The sequence below is a fragment of the Trachurus trachurus genome (genome assembly GCF_905171665.1).
Source record: "Trachurus trachurus genome assembly, chromosome: 21".
Taxonomy (NCBI): domain Eukaryota; kingdom Metazoa; phylum Chordata; class Actinopteri; order Carangiformes; family Carangidae; genus Trachurus; species Trachurus trachurus.
This window is the reverse complement of record NC_139899.1, coordinates 3,474,859-3,493,437: the sequence shown is the minus strand read 5'-3', so window position 1 is coordinate 3,493,437 and position 18,579 is coordinate 3,474,859. Positions and strand designations below refer to the sequence as shown.

At 42.5% G+C, this 18,579-nt stretch overlaps 1 protein-coding gene across 1 annotated transcript; it reads left to right on the top strand.

The window, feature by feature from the left end:
* The first annotated feature begins 2,042 nt into the window (after positions 1-2,042).
* On the top strand, positions 2,043-18,371 carry LOC311005039 (protein NLRC3-like). Its single transcript, XM_083997323.1, has 11 exons — positions 2,043-2,103; positions 4,287-4,424; positions 4,557-4,670; positions 8,394-8,507; positions 9,357-9,435; positions 9,586-9,814; positions 9,966-11,793; positions 11,900-12,073; positions 12,165-12,338; positions 15,941-15,987; positions 16,140-18,371. The coding sequence occupies exons 2-11, from the start codon at positions 4,336-4,338 to the stop codon at positions 16,700-16,702; spliced, it is 3,411 nt and encodes a 1,136-aa protein (XP_083853449.1). The 5' UTR covers positions 2,043-2,103; positions 4,287-4,335; the 3' UTR covers positions 16,703-18,371.
* Positions 18,372-18,579: the final 208 nt, after the last annotated feature.

Below are 18,579 nucleotides of genomic sequence, written 5' to 3'. Positions count from 1 at the left end.
GCTGATACAGCAGAGTTTATATTGAACAGGTAATCTTTGGTTTTATTGTGGAAGTTGTGACTGTGAAAACGACATTTTACTCCGCATTCAAAGCCGTGTTTGGTTTCTGCTGGCAGCAGGCTTGTTGCTCTGCTCTGCTCTGCTCTGGTGAAGGGAGGCGTGTCACGAGGAGGCTCCAAGGGGAGAGCCATACGAGCTCGGAGGGGAGGGGTGTGTGTGTGTGTGTGGTGGGGGGGGGGGGGGGGTTCAAATTTTTCTCATCGTCTTTCTGATCGTAGACCATAGTTTAAAAGAGGGTTGTGGTTAAGGGGAGGTTGGCCGAGGTACGACGGGGGTACTCCATACATTCCCTCACTCACGTAGTTCTTTTATGTTAGAGTCACTAGGTTATGGGTTGGTGCCCCTTGTGTATGGTTTTTCTTTCCCTCACTCAGTTAGAGATAGTCAGGCTTAGTTTTGTTCTATTTATTTTACACAACCCTCATGGCCCTCCTTCCCGCATCCACCTAGAAGAATCCTCTGGTCATTTGTTTGCTCCTCATTTTTTTGTAAATAAACCCACTTCATTTTCCTCTCTAGTTCTGTGTCTTCCTGGTCATTGTTTGTCGAGTTACTGTTTCCCACAGGAGACGTAACATGGTAATGCATATAGAAGGGCTAACAAAAGAAAAGCTTTAATGTAGCAGTTACCGTTTAAAGTGAAGGGAAAATAATCATGAAACCCTGATTTTTTTTTTCAAGACTCAACCGGAGAGATCCATCAGGGAAAAACATGTGATGAACTGTTGAAAGTCTGGGAGAAGATCCACAATTTGTAAAGTTAGCTACACAGTATGTAACACGTGAGACTAGAGAAACACACGGATGCTGATCACAATCATTATAGATATGATATAATATTGTTGTTGTTTTTCATTTCTTTATTTTATGCATTATTATTATCATCATTTAATATGAACTGTATATATAATTTTCGTTATATAACAACTTACCTAATGACACCCATATCTGTGTATAAGAGAGAGACACCACTTCATCAGCGCACACACACACATAGGTATACAGTATGAATGTATATACTCTTTTTTATTTGTATATTTGATTCTGTGAGTTGTATTTGTTTTGTTTCATTGATTCTTGATGCTTTGGAAACATAGTTCTCGCAACATTCATGCCAATAAAGTGAATTTGAATTGAATTGAATTGATAGAGAGAGAGAGAGCAAAGGGCAGTAGACCACGCTCTCATGTCAAACAGGTGAGGCTACTTTCATAGTTTACTTTGACCACGCGGTTGTGTCGCAGTTAATTTCCTCGTGTGAAGGTAAGGTGAACAACAGTCTGAATCTTTTCCTTGTTAACACCTGTCATTGCCTGAGTTCTCTGCCCTTCAACTTGTCCTTGTGTTGTTGTTGTGTTATTATAATGTTATTGTAGCTGAGTCAGAGCTGTAACTGTAAAGTCTGGACCGACAGAACCGTGTCTGCCATGTTGTGTGGATGTTGTCGGTAGAAGCGCTGGAATAAGAGCAGAAGCAGAGTTAGTGGATGGTCAGTAGTTGAACACAGAGTGGGTTGTTGCTCCTCTCCTCCTCTTGTTCCTGCTCATCTCCTCTCCTCCATCCCTAGTCTGTACCAACCAGTGCCTGCATCACCTCTCTTCTGCTCCTAAACCGGCCTGCTGCCCCTGGTTATGAACCAGCCTGCCCACCAGTGTTCCCAGTAGAAGCTCCTGTTTACTAGACTTTTTTTCATATTCCATGTCATAAACAGTTTTCTTGTCTGTACCAATAACATCTATTCTATGTCTGCTCATCCTAGGTGAGGGGTCTGTTTGTAAAAGTGTTTGTAAAAATGGGCTATAGGAATAAACTTTTTTTGTTTTATGTAATGTTAATGTTGGTGTGGATGCATCTTTTCCGGGACAAGGTTTTCAGCGCTGATGTTTCTTTGTTGACTTTGGATTTGATTTCATGGAGGAAAGTGCAGCAGAGCAGGTTAATTATTTCTAAGTAAGACATGGCGTCATGTCCAGTAAGTGTGCCACAGTTCTAAGAGTCACTTTTAACCAACAGTTGCAACGCAGTTAATTTCCTCGTGTGAAGGTAAGGTGAACAGTCTGAATGTTTTCCTCTTTAACACCTGTTGTTACCTGAGTTCTCTGCCCTTCAACTTGTCGTTGTGTTGTTGTTGTGTTATTATAATGTTACTAGCTGAGTCAGAGCTGTAACTGTAAAGCATGGACTGACAGAACCGTGTCCGCCATGTTGTGTGGGTGTTGTCGGTAGAAGCGCTGGAATAAAAGCAGAAGCTGAATATCGTTGATCAATACTATTGTTAGTGCCTATTACTGATCAATATGCTGACCACATGTTGTTATCAGGGTTTTCCTGAGTCTTTATTAACTGGTGCCTGCAGCTATTGGCACTACTGTTATTGTGTGGATTTTTTCCTACACATTCGCTACAAATTATATATCAAAAAGTGTGGCTCAGGCATACTTTCACCTAGAGACTTCATTTGAACTTTAAACAGTATAGACACAAGTCTTGTGTATTATTGGTGTATTATTCCACGTTTTTGATCAATCCCTGATCAATGACCATGATCATTTTGGGGGAAATTATGAGATTATAATGGGTGTGTATTGCACGGAATGTTCATGTCAGAGTGCGTGACATAATCGGTCAGAGTGGGAGAGAGCCCAAAAAAATTCTACATTTTTTCTCTTTCCACATTCCTCCTGGACTCAATTTACACTCTACACACACACACACACACACACACACACACACACACACACACACACACACACACACACACACACACACACACAGGTAGCTTCATGTGATTACAGTTACAGACACACACACACACACACACACACACACATACACACACATACACACACACATCAAAACACGTGATCGTGGGTTTGACAGAGATGGAATGCCCGGCAGTGGGCCTATCAAAATTTAACAGAGGAAATGTTCTAGTTATTGATTTGCCAGTGTTGACAATGTTCAACATCAGGTTCTTCACAGTGACTGAGTACATTTATTGCAGTACAGTTGTGAGGTAGGCCCTACTTATACTTTCCTTGAGTATTTCCTTTTTGTGATACTTCCTGCTTGTACTGCAGCTCATGTACCTGACAGGTGAAGCTACTAGTCACTTTCCAACAAAGTGACATCCACAAACACTATGGGTTATTGGTTAAAGAAGAATCTTTTAGAGCTACAACAGCTGTTCAATCAACATTTTTCAAGTGGTGTTTGTTTAGCTCAATTGGTAGAGCACCTGACCCATGTGTTGAGACTATATTCCTCACTGCATGCCACCCCGGTTCCAATCCTGTGCCGAGCGGCCCTATCCTGCGTGTCAACCCCCCACACTGCCTCCCATTTCTACCTATTCCAACTATCCTGTCAATAAAAGGCGAAAAAGCCCAAAAATATTAAAAAAAAAAAAAAAAATCAAGCAGAAACCTTCAGTTTTCAGCCTCAAAAACGTGTTTCCTTGTTTTCTCTGTTTGATTAATGATAATAAAACTTTATTTTGGCCACAAATTAGGTTTATGGAAACAAGACAATGAGATAATAAAAAAAGAAAAAAAAACAGTGAAACAATTTTAAAAGAAGCTCCAGTAGAGACTGAGACCAGATGTATACCGATATGAACCATGAACAGAGAGCATTTCACACTGTGTGAGCACATTTACGCAGCAAGGATCGGACTGTAAACTGAATATTTGTATCTCTTTGATTATTGCTGTGACAAAACAAGACATTTGAAGACATGGCCTTAGACTGAGAGGAACTTGAACACATCACTTGTCTGTATTTTGTGACATTTGATGGAGCAGACGATGAATGGATCGACAGAGACAATAAGTTTCAGTGGCAGCTGGAGAGTGTTTTTCTCTCTTTGAATTTCCAGTGAGTGAAATGACTGAATGTTGTGATAGTGGAGCTGTGGGGTGAAATAAATTGATACCCAGTTGTTGTGTGTGTAATAATCAGTTGTAGCTTGTTTGATCAACTCAGTGGATCTCAGTCCTTGTGTGTGTCAGTGGATGGAAACAGTGGTCCATGGATCATGTTGCTGGGCTGCTCTTCACTTCACTGCAGATTCATGACGCCATAGTGGACTAGTAGAAGTACAGCAGCTGATGGCAGCTTCCTCTTCCTCACTGCTGTGTGACTGCATTCAACTGACACTGAGCAGCTGGAGACATGATGGACATGTGAGCTGCTGTGCACATGAATGATGTGTGTTTCCTCTGCAGGTGAAGCTACAAAGTGTGTGTGAGCTGATGTGGATGTGAGCTCAGCAGCATGGATCAGTGTGAGGACAGAGAGGAGGGAGCCCCTCCCTCTAAAACCACTCTGTGTGGGGAATATCAGAGCCAGACCACAGGTCAAAGGTCAGAATTTAAAACAGTCAGAAAAACTTTCTCTAAAAGTCAGTTGTTGTGTTTTTTTTAAAAGAATGAAGATGTTTTTCATCAGTTTTTTTTTTACAACATGCACATCTATCAGTTCTGCTTTTGTTTCAGGATCCAGCAGCAGAGACCAGACTCTCCTGAACCCAGCTGTCTGTCTTTAAAGAGCAACGACTCAAATGAATTGATCATTGACTTTAAAGAAGGACGTGGATCAGCTGATCAAATGTAAGACAAAACAAAATTTCAAAGCATTTTAGTTTCTGTTGAACGTTCTTTGTGTGGAGTCAAATTTCAATGATTCTCCATAAAATCTGCGTTATAACTCAGACACACATTGTCCAGCTGCAGTAAAGAGTCCCTGTCTGAACATCCACGTGTTAACTCATTGGCTGCCAGCCATTTTCAGAGCAGAGAGCCCCATACTGCCAGCCGTTTTAGAGCATTTTGAACGATCTTATAAGACCCACAGAATATTGTGTTATTGTATGTATGTAAACACCGAAACTACCAAGAGAAAGAGTAGACTCTCTTCGTTCAATAGGAAAAAAAAGTTTGTTTCTACCTTTTTCCGTTCTTTTGTAAACAGCAGTAGAACGTAGGCTGGTTTCGCCAAAAACACCAGTTTTTGACCAAAACACTGAGAAAATAAACTTTTTGTGGAAAGAAACGTGTCAAGCAGAACAGTGACTTTGACGTTGATATTTTTTGCTTTAGTGACACCTCACACATCTGAACAGTGTTCTCCTTCTATAAAACAACAAAAACAACACAGAGAAAGGACTTTTGATGGCAAAATAATAATTTATTTACAAATATCAGTAAAAATATTATAAAAAATATATAAAAACTTTTTTGTACGTTTGTAGCTGTCACATGACCTCTGCCCCATGGTCGACCACTGCTTGATCCACGACCTGTAAATTATAGAAATATATATAATTACCATAAAAATACATCTCTTATAGTTGTAGTCAAGTGTGATGTGGAGTTTTTTTTTTTAAGCTTTCCGCCGGCGATCAAAGCGATCCGCCCTTCTAGCAGTAAAAGTTAGCTCGCTAGCAAGTTAGCTCGCTAGCAAATTAGTTTATTTTTATTTTTTTTACCATTGATGTATTATATTATTACCTTCATGTCTTTCTGGAGCGTGGGGACGAGTCTCTGCTGCTCCTGGTTGATCCGGACGGAACCGCTCATCTGACGAATCCGGGTCACCGAGCCGTCAGCTGCTGACTCTCTCACCGGCCGCTCGGCCCGGCTTGATCGCCGGTGTCCAGCGTCGGTGTCGGTCGTCGGTGTCTTTTTCAATGATCTCCGTCGTTTTCTCACGATCGCGACCCTCTTCCTCTCCGAACTACCGCGACACATACAGTACATAATGTGCCAACGTGCGGAACACATAGGCTCCGATAAGTTTCTTATATCTCTTGTCATCTCGCTTCTTCTCATAAATGCTGATCTCTCATCCAAAGAGGGCACTGCTGCCACCTACAGGACAGCTACACGTCTTTACACTAGTTTACAAGCCTGATATTGATGGACAAGCTCCACCAGACCATCCTCCAGCCCTTCCCGTTGAAAAACGCAATTGACATCTATCGACGTCAATGGCAGTGAACGGTTGTAATTAGATTGACGTCTATAGACGTCAATGGCAGCCAATGAGTTAATATTCAGTGGTGCTCACAGTGCAGCCCAGTAGCAGTAGCAACAGGAACGTAACCACGCTGGAAGGCTGCCTCACCGTAAATTTGTGTTCTAGCTTTAGGGATTAAAAGGCCAGTGCCGGAGGATCTCAGGGTCCGCAAGGGTTCATATGGTAAAAGCAATTCTGAAAGATAAGAAGGTCCAAGACCCCTAAGACATTTAAAAACCATTTTTAAAAAAATTGAAATGTCATAAGTAAAAGAATGTTATATCAAAATGTAAAAAGCAAAAACAAAAGAAAAAGATTATTATATGATCTGATTATGAAAAAGATTTTATTCTGTGGGTAATGGGGGCGGGACCAGATAAGCTTTTGCTTCTCCCGCTTTCCCTTTCGGCCATGTGTATTGTATTACTCGAATTAAGATGAAGTGTGATGATGATGATTTTGACATGCCCGAAATAAACAAATTGATTGATTGATTGATTGATTGATTGAAAGGACCTTAAAATCAATCGTAAAATACACAGGGATAATCCAATCCAATAATCCAATAATCCAGATGTGATGAAATAAAAGCATGTAAAATCATTTCTGTGTCTTTAAAAGATAAAAACAATCTAATCTTTGAAATAATTCTGAGATGATAAAAGCAAGACTGTACAAGTTTAGTCGTGTGTTTTTCAAATCTTAAATTGCCATCAAACCAGACCCCAAGGTTTCTAGCAGAGGGTTTGATGGCGTCCACTAGCGGCCCAGCAGATGACAGTATTTGCTCAGTCATCTGCTGGGGGGCCAAAAACAAGAACCTCAGTTTTGTTGTCGTTCAGCTGAAGAAAGTTTTGCGACATCCAGTTTTTTACGGGAGTCTAATAAAGCACTCAACTTCCCAGGGTCGGTGGCATTTACAGGCAGGTACAGCTGAGTGTCGTCAGCATAAAAATGAAAAGACACATCATATTTTTGTATTATGTGCCCCAGGGGAAGCATGTATAACGAAAATAGAATTGGTCCCAAGACAGACCTCTGAGGCACGGCGTACTTTAGTGAGATGAGGGAGGACGTGTAATTATTGCTACAACACAGAACATACGATTTGAAAAATATGAATAAAACCACTTCAAAGCTGTACCTGAAACTCCTACACAGTGCCTCAGACAATTTAAAAGGATCCCGTGGTCAATTGTGTCAAATGCCACACTGAGATCTAGTATCAGGACTGGGCACAGCCCGCTGTCGGCTGCCATTAAAAGGTCATTGGTCACTTTAAGCAAAGCCGTTTCTGTGCTGTGGTAGGCCTACTTCTGGAATCCTGACTGAAATGTATCGAAGAAGGCTGCTAAAAGCTGTGAAGAAACATTTTTTTCCAACAGAATCAATTACTTGAGTTAAAAGTCTAGATGGAATCACATCGAAAGGGCAGGTGGACAAGTGTGTGAGACAACATCTAGGAGTTTAGGTAAAGATATTGGGTAAAACTGGTTTAAAATGTCCTTTTGAGAATAAAAGACATCTAGAGGGGCACTGGGTGTAATCGAGGCTCTGATAGACTCCACCTTGTTGTTTAAGTAAGATAAAAACAGATTACAGTCAGCATCTGATTCAATAGGGACAGAGGGAGGGGGAGTATTAACCAGGAAAATAAAACAGAATAAAAGCCTGGGGTTGTTGTGATTTGTAAGAATGAGATTAGAAAAATATTGTCTCCGTACCTACTTAATCATACAGTTAAAAGTCGATAAAATTCTCTTGATAATGTCAAAATGGATCTGGAGACCTGATTTCTTCCAGCAACGCTCTGCTTTTCTACACTCTCTTTTAAAACTTTGGATAGCATCATCATCACCATAGCCCTGGTTGCCTCTTCATTGTGGACTTGGTCATTAGCTTCTGGGGGGCAACGGCATTGAGGGTGGATAGGCAAGCAGAGTTAAAATGACTAATCAGATTATTGGTGTGGGCAAGTTCAGGTGGTGGTTGATAGTTGAGGCTGAATTGGGCACAGAACTCTACCGGGCTATTTTCGTTAAAATCCCGGGTGCAAAATAACGCTCAAAATCGAGACATCTATTTAGACTGTCGTAATTCTGAAGATGTGCAGCACTTGATGAAAATCTTAAAGATGATATCTTTATTAAAAAACGCAAATAAAAAAAAGTGAATGTGACCTCAGAGGGTTATATTAACATTGTTCCATAATTTAAGAAAATGAAATCATTCGCAGTTGTAACTTGAAACTAGTTTTGCAGATAATTTTTTTAAAAACCTAAAACTATTTAACATCACTTGTGTTGTTGTTTCAGGATCCAGGAGCAGAGACCAGACTCTTCTCAACCCAGCTGTCTGTCTTTAAAGAGCGACAACTCAAAAAACGTGATCATTGACTTTAAAGGAGGATGTGGATCAGCTGATCAGATGTAAGCTGTAACTGACAGTCAAACTCAGGTTATTGTAGAACAGAACCCGTTTGTACAACGTGCTGTTAGGCCAGGTCTGAAATCAAAGTGTCTCTGTCTGTTGTGAAAGTAATCCATTACACATTACTAGTTACTTTTTTAATTAAAAGTAATGCCTTACTTTTCTTTGTTACTCGCTGTTTACAGTAATTAGTTACACTACTTACATTACTTTTGGATTACTCCATGACATCATCATGTTGGCAGCATGTGGATAACTGTTTCTGCCCTGGGCACAGCTTACGTTTCACCGTCACATTCTTTTCTTTTCTTCCTAATCCGACTCTTTCCTTGGGTCAGTCAGCACTCTCCGACCGGCCCGACCTGACATGTTCGAGTTGAAAATATGATGGATGGAGCTGGCTTCCTTTTTCTTTCTTTTTTTGCCGTGGTCGGGTTGAAAATTAATGCTCATGAGTCCGGCTTGTTGGGTCCGTGATTCACAGGGGTTTTAATTTCCAGAAATCATAATACAGGCGGTATGTGTGTCATCACGGGGCGGGGGGGTCAGCGGCGAGAAGTGGTGTGGGTCACTGACTGCAGCATAGAAAGGGATGTTTGATTTGTGTTTTTGGTCCTCCAGTAAAGTAAAAAAAAAAATGTATTCGTAACTGTAATGTGATTACTGACATTATCAACAGTAATGCGTTACATTACTGTGTTACAGACAAATTTAATCTGATTAGAAACGCATTACTTTGTAACATGTTACCCTGCAACACTAGTTGTGAGCGTCCTCCAGGGACATATAAAATCCATCTTGTATTATCTCTCTGTACTGATGTTCACTTGACACCGATTCCTCCACAGAGTGGACCAGGAGAGCCCAGAGGTTCCCAGTGGTCAGTCTGCCCAGCAGCATCAAAAACACCTGGACCAAATATTTATGGTGAGGACATGTCCAACAGCTGCTGTGTATTCACAATCATCTCCATGCTGCACTTTGGCACCAGTGGATTGTCAGTCTGTCCAACATGGAACTGATGTTTGGCTCCGTGGTTTTAGTTTGATGCCGTCACTCATAGAGTTTCTGTTCCAGCTGCTGGAGGAGAACATGGTCACTTTCGTCAAGGACGAGCTAAAGAAAATCCACAAGCTTCTGAGTCCAGATTACCCAGAATGCTCAGGGAGTCAGAGGGAGGATGAGGAGGTGTTGGACGGTGAGGATGAAGAGCAGAGGAGGAGGAGCAGAGAGGCATTAGTGAAGATCACAGTGAACTTCCTGAGGAGGATGAAGCAGGAGGAGCTGGCTGAGCGTCTGCAGAGCAGTAAGAGGATTTCTCTAAAGATTCAACATGACGGACAAATGAGACGTTTACTGACATCAACACATGGAGGGAAACATGTTCATAGTCGTTATTTAGAGGAATTTAAATGTTATTTTTTCTTACTGATCTCAAATCTTGTGTTTGGTTTCAGGACATTGTGCTGCAGTTTATCAATGTAAACTCAAATCTGCCCTGAAGAAGAAGTTCCAGTGTGTGTTTGAGGGGATCTCTAAAGCAGGGAACCCAACTCTTCTGAACCAGATCTACACAGAGCTCTACATCACAGAGGGAGGGGCTGGAGAGGTCAATGATGAACATGAGGTCAGACAGATTGAAACAGCGGCCAGGAGACCAGACAGACCAGAAACAACCATCAGACAAGAAGACATCTTTAAAGCCCCACCTGGAAGAGAAGAACCAATCAGAACAGTGATGACAAAGGGAGTGGCTGGCATTGGGAAAACAGTCTTAACACAGAAGTTCACTCTGGACTGGGCTGAAGACAAAGACAACCAGGACATACACTTCACATTTCCCTTCACTTTCAGTGAGCTGAATGTGCTGAAAGAGAAAAAGTTCAGCTTGGTGGAACTTGTTCATCACTTCTTCTCTGAAACCAAAGAAACAGGAATCTGCAGCTTTGATCAGTTCCAGGTGGTCTTCATCTTTGACGGTCTGGACGAGTGTCGACTTCCTCTGGACTTCCACAACACTGAGATCCTGACTGATGTGACAGAGCCCACCTCAGTCAACGTGCTGCTGACCAACCTCATCAGGGGGAAACTGCTTCCCTCTGCTCGCCTCTGGATAACCACACGACCTGCAGCAGCCAATCAGATCCCTCTAAAGTGTGTTGACATGGTGACAGAGGTCAGAGGGTTCACTGACCCACAGAAGGAGGAGTACTTCAGGAAGAGGTTCAGAGATGAGGATCAGGCCAGAGAGATCATCACCCACATCAAGACCTCACGAAGCCTCCACATCATGTGCCACATCCCAGTCTTCTGCTGGATCACTGCTACAGTTCTGGAGGAGCTGTTGAAGACCAGAGAGGGAGGATGGCTGCCCAAGACCCTGACTGAGATGTACATCCACTTCCTGGTGGTTCAGTCCAAAGTGAAGAAGGTCAAGTATGATGGAGGAGCTGAGACAGATCCACACTGGAGTCCAAAGAGCAGGGAGATGATTGAGTCTCTAGGAAAACTGGCTTTTGAGCAGCTGCAGAAAGGAAACCTGATCTTCTATGAATCAGACCTGACAGAGTGTGGCATCGATATCAGAGCAGCCTCAGTGTACTCAGGAGTGTTCACACAGATCTTTAAAGAGGAGAGAGGCCTGTACCAGGACAAGGTGTTCTGCTTCGTCCATCTGAGTGTTCAGGAGTTTCTGGCTGCTCTTCATGTCCATCTGACCTTCATCAACTCTGGACTCAACCTGAACTTAGTAGAACAAAGAACATCTTGGATGGCCCCACTGTTGTCCACCATGTGGACTAAAGTCTTTAGATACAAACCTGAACTGACACATTTCTACCAGAGCGCTGTGGACGAAGCCTTACAGAGTCCAAATGGACACCTGGATTTGTTCCTCCGCTTCCTCCTGGGTCTTTCACTGGAGACTAATCAGACTCTCCTACAAGGTCTGATGACAAAGACAGAAAGTGAATCACGGTCCAATCAGGAAACAGTCCAGTACATAAGGAAGAAGATTGAAGAGACTGTCTCTGCAGAGAAAAGCATCAACCTGTTCCACTGTCTGAATGAACTGAATGATCGTTCTCTAGTGGAGCAGATCCAACAGTCCCTGAGATCAGGACGTCTCTCCACAGATAAACTGTCTCCTGCTCAATGGTCGGCTCTGGTCTTCATCTTACTGTCATCAGAAGAAGATCTGGACGAGTTTGACCTGAAGAAATACTCTGCTTCAGAGGAGGCTCTTCTTAGGCTGCTGCCAGTGGTCAAAGCCTCCAACAAAGCTCTGTAAGTGTAGAGAGAGTTGGATTTATTCATAAAAACATTTCTGTGTTTTCAACAGGACATAACATAAACTCCTTTCTTCTTTAATTCCTCGTGGTCATCTCTTCAGACTAAGCAGCTGTAACCTCTCAGAGAGAAGCTGTGAAGCTCTGTCCTCAGTCCTCAGCTCCCAGTCCTCTAGTCTGAAAAACCTGGACCTGAGTAACAACAACCTGCAGGACTCTGGAGTGAAGCTGCTGTCTGGTGGACTGGAGAGTCCACACTGTAGACTGGAGACTCTCAGGTGAGGATCCATCCAGCTGTTTATTTGATGACACTTGAACACAGCAGCAGGTATTGACAGAGGGTTCCTGTGTGTTGTTGTGTGTGTTCAGTCTGTCAGGATGTCTGATCACAGAGGAAGGCTGTGCTTCTCTGGCCTCAGCTCTGAGCTCCAACCCCTCCCATCTGAGAGAGCTGGACCTGAGCTACAATCATCCAGGAGCCTCAGGAGTGGAGCTGCTGTCTGCTCGACTGGAGGATCCAGACTGGAGACTGGACTCTCTCAGGTATGGAGATCAGACACACACTGTCTGATAGAGGAGGAGGAGCAGTCCGACTCGTCCCAACACAGTTTATAGGCCTCAGTTTCAAAGTTTCAAACATAAGCTTTGCAGCTTCCATCAGTCACAGTGATGAACTACTGGGATCAGGAGTTTCTCCTCATGATGACTTCAGTGTCTCATCATGACTCACTGTGCCATATTCAGGAGAAGAGATGTCAGTGATGAAACCAGCTGTTGGCAGCTGTGCTCTGAGTCTCTCCAGATGTTTTGATCTGACTTTATTTCAGAGTGTATCAGGAAACATTTCAGCTGCAGCTGGTTTAACTGTTCCTGAACCATTCATTGCCACAGCCGCTACTTTATCAGCAATTTTCTCCTCCAAACTTTTGATGTTTTTTGAGATTCTACTTTCCATACTCTCAATCGCGTGTAGGATGTCATCATGTTTATAAGAATCAATCCTCTTTATTGCTTTGAGAGTGCAGAGACGCTGGGGGGGGGGGGGTCCCTGTCCTGTCCTGATCCGTCCTGTCACTGTGATCAGATGGTTTCTATTAGAGCTCCTTCATCCACTCACTGCTGCTGTGGCTCCTGTGGAAACAACACAGTCTCACCCCTTTGCGTCAAACGGTTGACGCTTGGTCAAGGCCCCTTACGTCAATATACTGACGTGGAGGGGGTACCCTCGAGGTCGTTTCTCGACGAATAGGGCCACTCATAGACTTGAATGCAAATCCCTCATCCTCGGATTTTGACGCAGGGGGGCGGGACCGTTTCTCCCTCGACGTTGCTCCAGAACGCAAAGGGCCACTCATAGACTTGAATGCGAATCCCTCATCCTCGGATTTTGACGAAGGGGGGCGGGACCGTTCGCGTTGTTTCCAGACGCTCAAGGTACCCCTCAGCGTGGGACCTGAACGCACAGGGATTTCAATTGATTTTAATGCAATCCCCTCCGCGGCGATATGTGACGCTCAGAGCAAGTGCTCCAGCCATCCATTCACTCCTATTCCGATCCGGCCGCGGTGCTGAAAGACGCCGTGAGCTCCCCTCCCATTGGATAACTGATCCTCGTACCATTTGCAGCTGAATTCGTATATTTATACAGCAATTTGGCCGCAAAAATAACATTTCAACATATTTTTATGACATTTCTAACGAGAAATGTGTGTTTTACTTTCAAAATCTATGTTGAACGAATTCAAATTATATTTTGTTTGGCAAATTGAATCTGTTAAAATGTGTACAATATGTTCATTCAGCTTTCTGGCCATAAAAACAACATTTCGGGATATATCTGGCATTGTTTGAGGACATTTCTAGCGAGAAATGTATGTTTTACTCTCTAAATATATGTTGAATGAAAGCAGATTGTGTTTTATTTGTCCTGTAACGATATCACAGCCTGTGCTTGTGACTGTCGAGCCGCTTTGGGCGTCATGTTGCCATAACAACGGCCCGCAGACCTATTTCTCCAGCCGACAGGCGGACATGCAGCTTCCGCGTTGTTGCCGAGGATGTGACGTCATTGCAACGGCGCCACCGGTCGCGACCATAGCCTGCGACACTGCCATCTACGGCGTCTGGACGGAACTACAACACCTTAACAGTGTGGAAATTAAGCCATGTTGATTTAATTCAACAACATGTGAATAAACAGTGAGGAATCAGAACAGTTAGACAGCTCTTTTTCAACAAAGTCCAAATAATTCAAGTAACTCAAGTCATATAGGCCTTTTTTTTTTAAATTCCAGAAAACAACATTTCTCCCCCCTTCTCCCTCCTCCCGCCCAGGAACCTTAGTTTATAATATAGTGTAGAATGAACCCGTCCACTGTAGTAATGTTTATGCACAACTGCACCACTTTAGCCAGCTCCTTTATTTCTGGTTTTACATTGGACAAACTGATTAAGGCTCCATTTTCAGGAGACACAGCTATTCTTTAATAACTTCCACATTCGTTGGGTTACGTTCAGAGGTTTATCAGGGCAGGGCCTAGGGTCATCCAGTGTTAGCAATTACAGACCCATCTGACCTTCACAGGGGTCACAGGTCAACTTTTCATGTGAAATTTGACGATTTTTGCTATCAATTCAGGCATAAAACACCAATACTTTGAGCCGAGAAGCTGAAATGTTAGCTTCTAGTCCAGACCTTTGAGCAGATTGAGCGTGAGTGGCCCTATTCGTCGAGAAACGACCTCGAGGGTACCCCCTCCACGTCAGTATATTGACGTAAGGGGCCTTGACCAAGCGTCAACCGTTTGACGCAAAGGGGTGAGACTGTGTTGGTGGAAACCTGCTCACAGCCTCATTCTTCAGCTTCCTGTGGAGTTTTCTTCAAACAAACACAAGTTGTGTTCACACTCAGTGTTTCTCACTAAACTAACTCAGTGTGTTTCACTGAGCTCTAACAAACGTATTGAGTGTGTTTCCTTCCTCATCAAACACTGAAACCATCCACTGTTCACAGCTGCACTCATCTTCTTCTTCTTCTTCTTCTTCTTCTTCTTCTTCTTCTTCTTCTTCTTCTTCTTCTTCTTCAACTTTCTTGGTGCATTGTGGGATATCTGGGCTGGTTAGCTCCACCTGTTATGTCTTCATCTTATTTGCTGTGACGTGTGCTTGTGCAGCTTGAGAGTCAGAGAGTGAAAGTGTGTGTCTCACACTGAAGTGACATCACATGGAGAAAACACATGATGAAGTGTTTCCTCCTCGTCTCCTCCTGCTCTGTATCATCACTAGATAAAGACTCCAGCTCCTTCTTCTCTGTGCTCAGTGTTCATCCATACATACAAGCCTCCATGTGAACACAGTCAGTACGTTTACATGCAGAGCTTAATCGAGCTATGGTCAAAATTCGATTTTGGCGTCAAGTCCGACTTCTGTCCTTGTCTCAATATACATGCAACTGAGAAAACCGAATAACTGACGGGGTCCGCCCCCGCATGCGGCGTCACCCGTTGCTTCAGTGGGTTAATAAGCCCCCCTGTCCTGTTGACTTTTATGTCACCTCCTAAAAAACTGAATATAAACAATTTAGTAGCTTAATAATACATTCTCAACTGCAGTTCCTGACCAGACGCACCAGTCTGGGCTGGATGCGCGCTGAGAATAGGATACGGGCTTCCTTTTTCCCCCTCTCGCTCTCTCTCTTTTTTCTTTTTTTTTTAAATAAAACACTCTTGATGGTCGCGCAGTGTGAAATGCATTGAATCGGCGCTGATGTTGGGTTTTTTTTCTTTACTTTGCCGTGTTCGGGCGGCTTCTCTGCTCCACTTGGTGCTGTTGTGGAGCATGCGCACATGCATTGTCCAGTTATACTCTGATTAAGGTGTATACATGACGGAGAAAATCGAATTCCAATCGCATTATCTGGGTGTCTTAATCGGAGTTCTCAACTCCGATTTCAGTCGGACTAAGGTGTTTACATGCACTTCAGTTGTCCAGTTATAGTCGGATTAAGACAATAATTCGGTTTTTTCAAGTGTCATGTAAACGTACTGAGTGATAAAACAGTGTGTGTCTGTGTGTGAGAGCCATGTAATGTCCATGTGTGCATGCTGACAGAGAAGGTGCTGCTCTGACCCCTCTCCTCCTTTCAGGGTGGAGCCTGCTGGAGCCCGATTCTTGACACCAGGTCCATGGAGATGTAAGTGTGTTTTTACTTTGATTCATGGAAACAAAGCAGCACATTCAACCATCTTCACACTGTCACATCACTGACCTCATGAGTCTTCATCAAACTGTCGATAACTGATCACATGATCAATAACTGCAGCTGTGTCTTGTTCTCTCCATCAGACTCCTGTCGACTCACAATCAACACAAACACAGTGAACACAAAGATCAAACTGTCTGACAACAGGAAGGCGACACATGTGGAGGAGCATCAGTCATATCCTGATCATCCAGATAGATTTGACTTCTATCCTCAGCTGCTGTGTTCAACTGGTCTGACTGGTCGCTGCTACTGGGAGGTGGAGTGGAGAGGAAAGGTTCATATATCAGTGAGTTACAGAGGAATCAGCAGGAAAGGAAACAGTTATGACTGTTGGTTTGGAATGAATGATCAGTCCTGGAGTCTGAGCTGCTCTGATGGTGATTACTCAGTCTGGCACAATGACAGAGAGACACCTATCATCTCCTCCTCCTCCTCCTCTGTCTCTAACAGAGTAGCAGTGTATGTGGACTGTCCTGCTGGCTCTCTGTCCTTCTACAGAGTCTCCTCTGACTCACTGATCCACCTCTACACCTTCAACACCACCTTCACTCAACCTCTGTATCCTGGGTTTGGGTTTGGATTCTGGTCCACATTACTGTCTCGGTTCTGGTCCAGACCTGGTTCCTCAGTGTCTCTGTGTTGAGTGAATCAGAATCTCCTCCTGTCACAGAAACCTTCTCACTGTTGAACAGACAGTTCAGTCTCTACATGTCTGTCTCTGTGTCTCACTCACGTTTTTTTACATTCATGGATTAAATCATTTTTTTCTAAACTGAAACTTCTTTCTCGTTTTGTAACAACGGAAGCATTTGTTATTACATGTTGACTTTTACTTTGGCATCAGTCTCAGTTTTTGATTCTTTCCAGTTTGTTTTAAAGCTTTGAGAAAATACAGAGACAGTGAAACTGGTCCTGAGACTCTCAGTGATGAAAGTTGATGAGAGATTTAACTTAGAAAGTAAATGCCAGAGGAAAGACTGAAATTATCCAGAAGAACTACTGGTTCTTGTCTCTGTCCCAGTCTTTCCAGCTGCTGAAAGACTTCAGCAGCTTACTATATACTTCTATTGGTATATGTGTATTAATACGCCCTTCCATTAGAGTTCTTCTACACATTATATGACTGTATTATCATCACTTGTAGAAATAGTTAAACCAAGTTTTAAACTGTGATGACTGTTGCTGTATTGTTTTATTGTTGTTTTATTATTGTTGTTTCATTGTTTTACTATTTGTACTTTTAATTGTTTTTATTGTAAGGTGACTTTGAGAGTCCTGAAAGATGCCTATAAACAGAGGTGACAAGTAACGAAGCACAAATACTTTGTTACTGTACTTAAGTAGATTTTTCAGGTATCTGTACTTTACTTGAGTATTTATTTTTCTGACGACTTTTTACTTTTACTCCCTACATTTATACGCAAAAATATGTACTTTCTACTCCTTACATTGTAAAAACAGGCTTGTTACTTTGTTTGTTGACACGATGTAAAAGCATACCGGCACATTTATTGTCTGGAACATGAACAAAACCGATTGAATGTGAAAATATCTTTGTCTTACTATGATTTATGTCTCTGTATTATTCTGATTTTCTTTCTTAAAGCAGCAAGTGTTAATATAAGTCTTAAATAGTTCTATCTTCCGACAGCAATCACTTAGAGTGTTTGGTCTGAAACACGGGTCTGTCAGTCACTCTGTAAGCCGAGGAGAAAACTTTCCTTGTATCCTACAACCTTTATCCAATGAGGATACACACACACACGTTTGACTGCCTTCACACTGAGTGCGGGGTGTTTATTGACCGTTGCAGTGCTGTCATCTGCTGTCCCTCCTTCACCTGCATGGTGCACACACACACACACACACACACAGTTTAGTAAACTAAAAAATCAATCACTTGAATGTTATTTCACATAATTAAAAGAAAACATTTTAATACAAAAAACATTGTAGGCTATATTCAGCCTACCGTTGCATTCATTAGGCTATGTGAAATGCTGACTGAAAACAGAAATGAAAAAATAGCCGTTACTATGGCAACAAAAGTGAAGATGATGATGCTGGTGGTGGTGGTCACGATGATGATGATGCAAAGATTGAAATAGAAGAAGGCCAGAGTTAGTAATTAAATAATGAAAGCTGGAAGAAAACAACAACATTGTAGTTACTGCACTTTGCCTCAGCATTACCTGTATGTCTATTTAAGGAAATCTGGCAGCAGAGAGCAGTAGCTACTATCTGCTTTTTAGGGGTCAAATGTAAAATATGTGGTCATATATTTAATTGCATGAATAAACCTGTCAAATCTGTGTATTTTCACTAATCTACCTACAACACATTTGGAAGGCAAATCAAAAAACTTTAAAGCCATTTTTCTCAGTTTCACTGTTTGCGTAGTTACTGTGGTCTGGCTTAGTAAGGCAGTATAGAGATAGTATGTATCCAAAATATTGTATTGTAATTCTTAAATATCACTGTAAATAGATACTGGTGTGTAGGATAAGATTTGCAATCACC

What these genes read in the sequence shown, in the direction of transcription:
- LOC311005039 (XM_083997323.1), top strand. Translation starts at nt 4,336, where the DNA reads ATGGATCAGTGTGAGGACAGAGAGGAGGGAGCCCCTCCCTCTAAAACC. An exon ending in ACCTGGACCAAATATTTATG is followed by an intron (nt 9,436 to 9,585) that starts GTGAGGACATGT and finishes TTTCTGTTCCAG; the next exon opens with CTGCTGGAGGAGAACATGGT. An exon ending in GACACCAGGTCCATGGAGAT is followed by an intron (nt 15,988 to 16,139) that starts GTAAGTGTGTTT and finishes TCTCTCCATCAG; the next exon opens with ACTCCTGTCGACTCACAATC.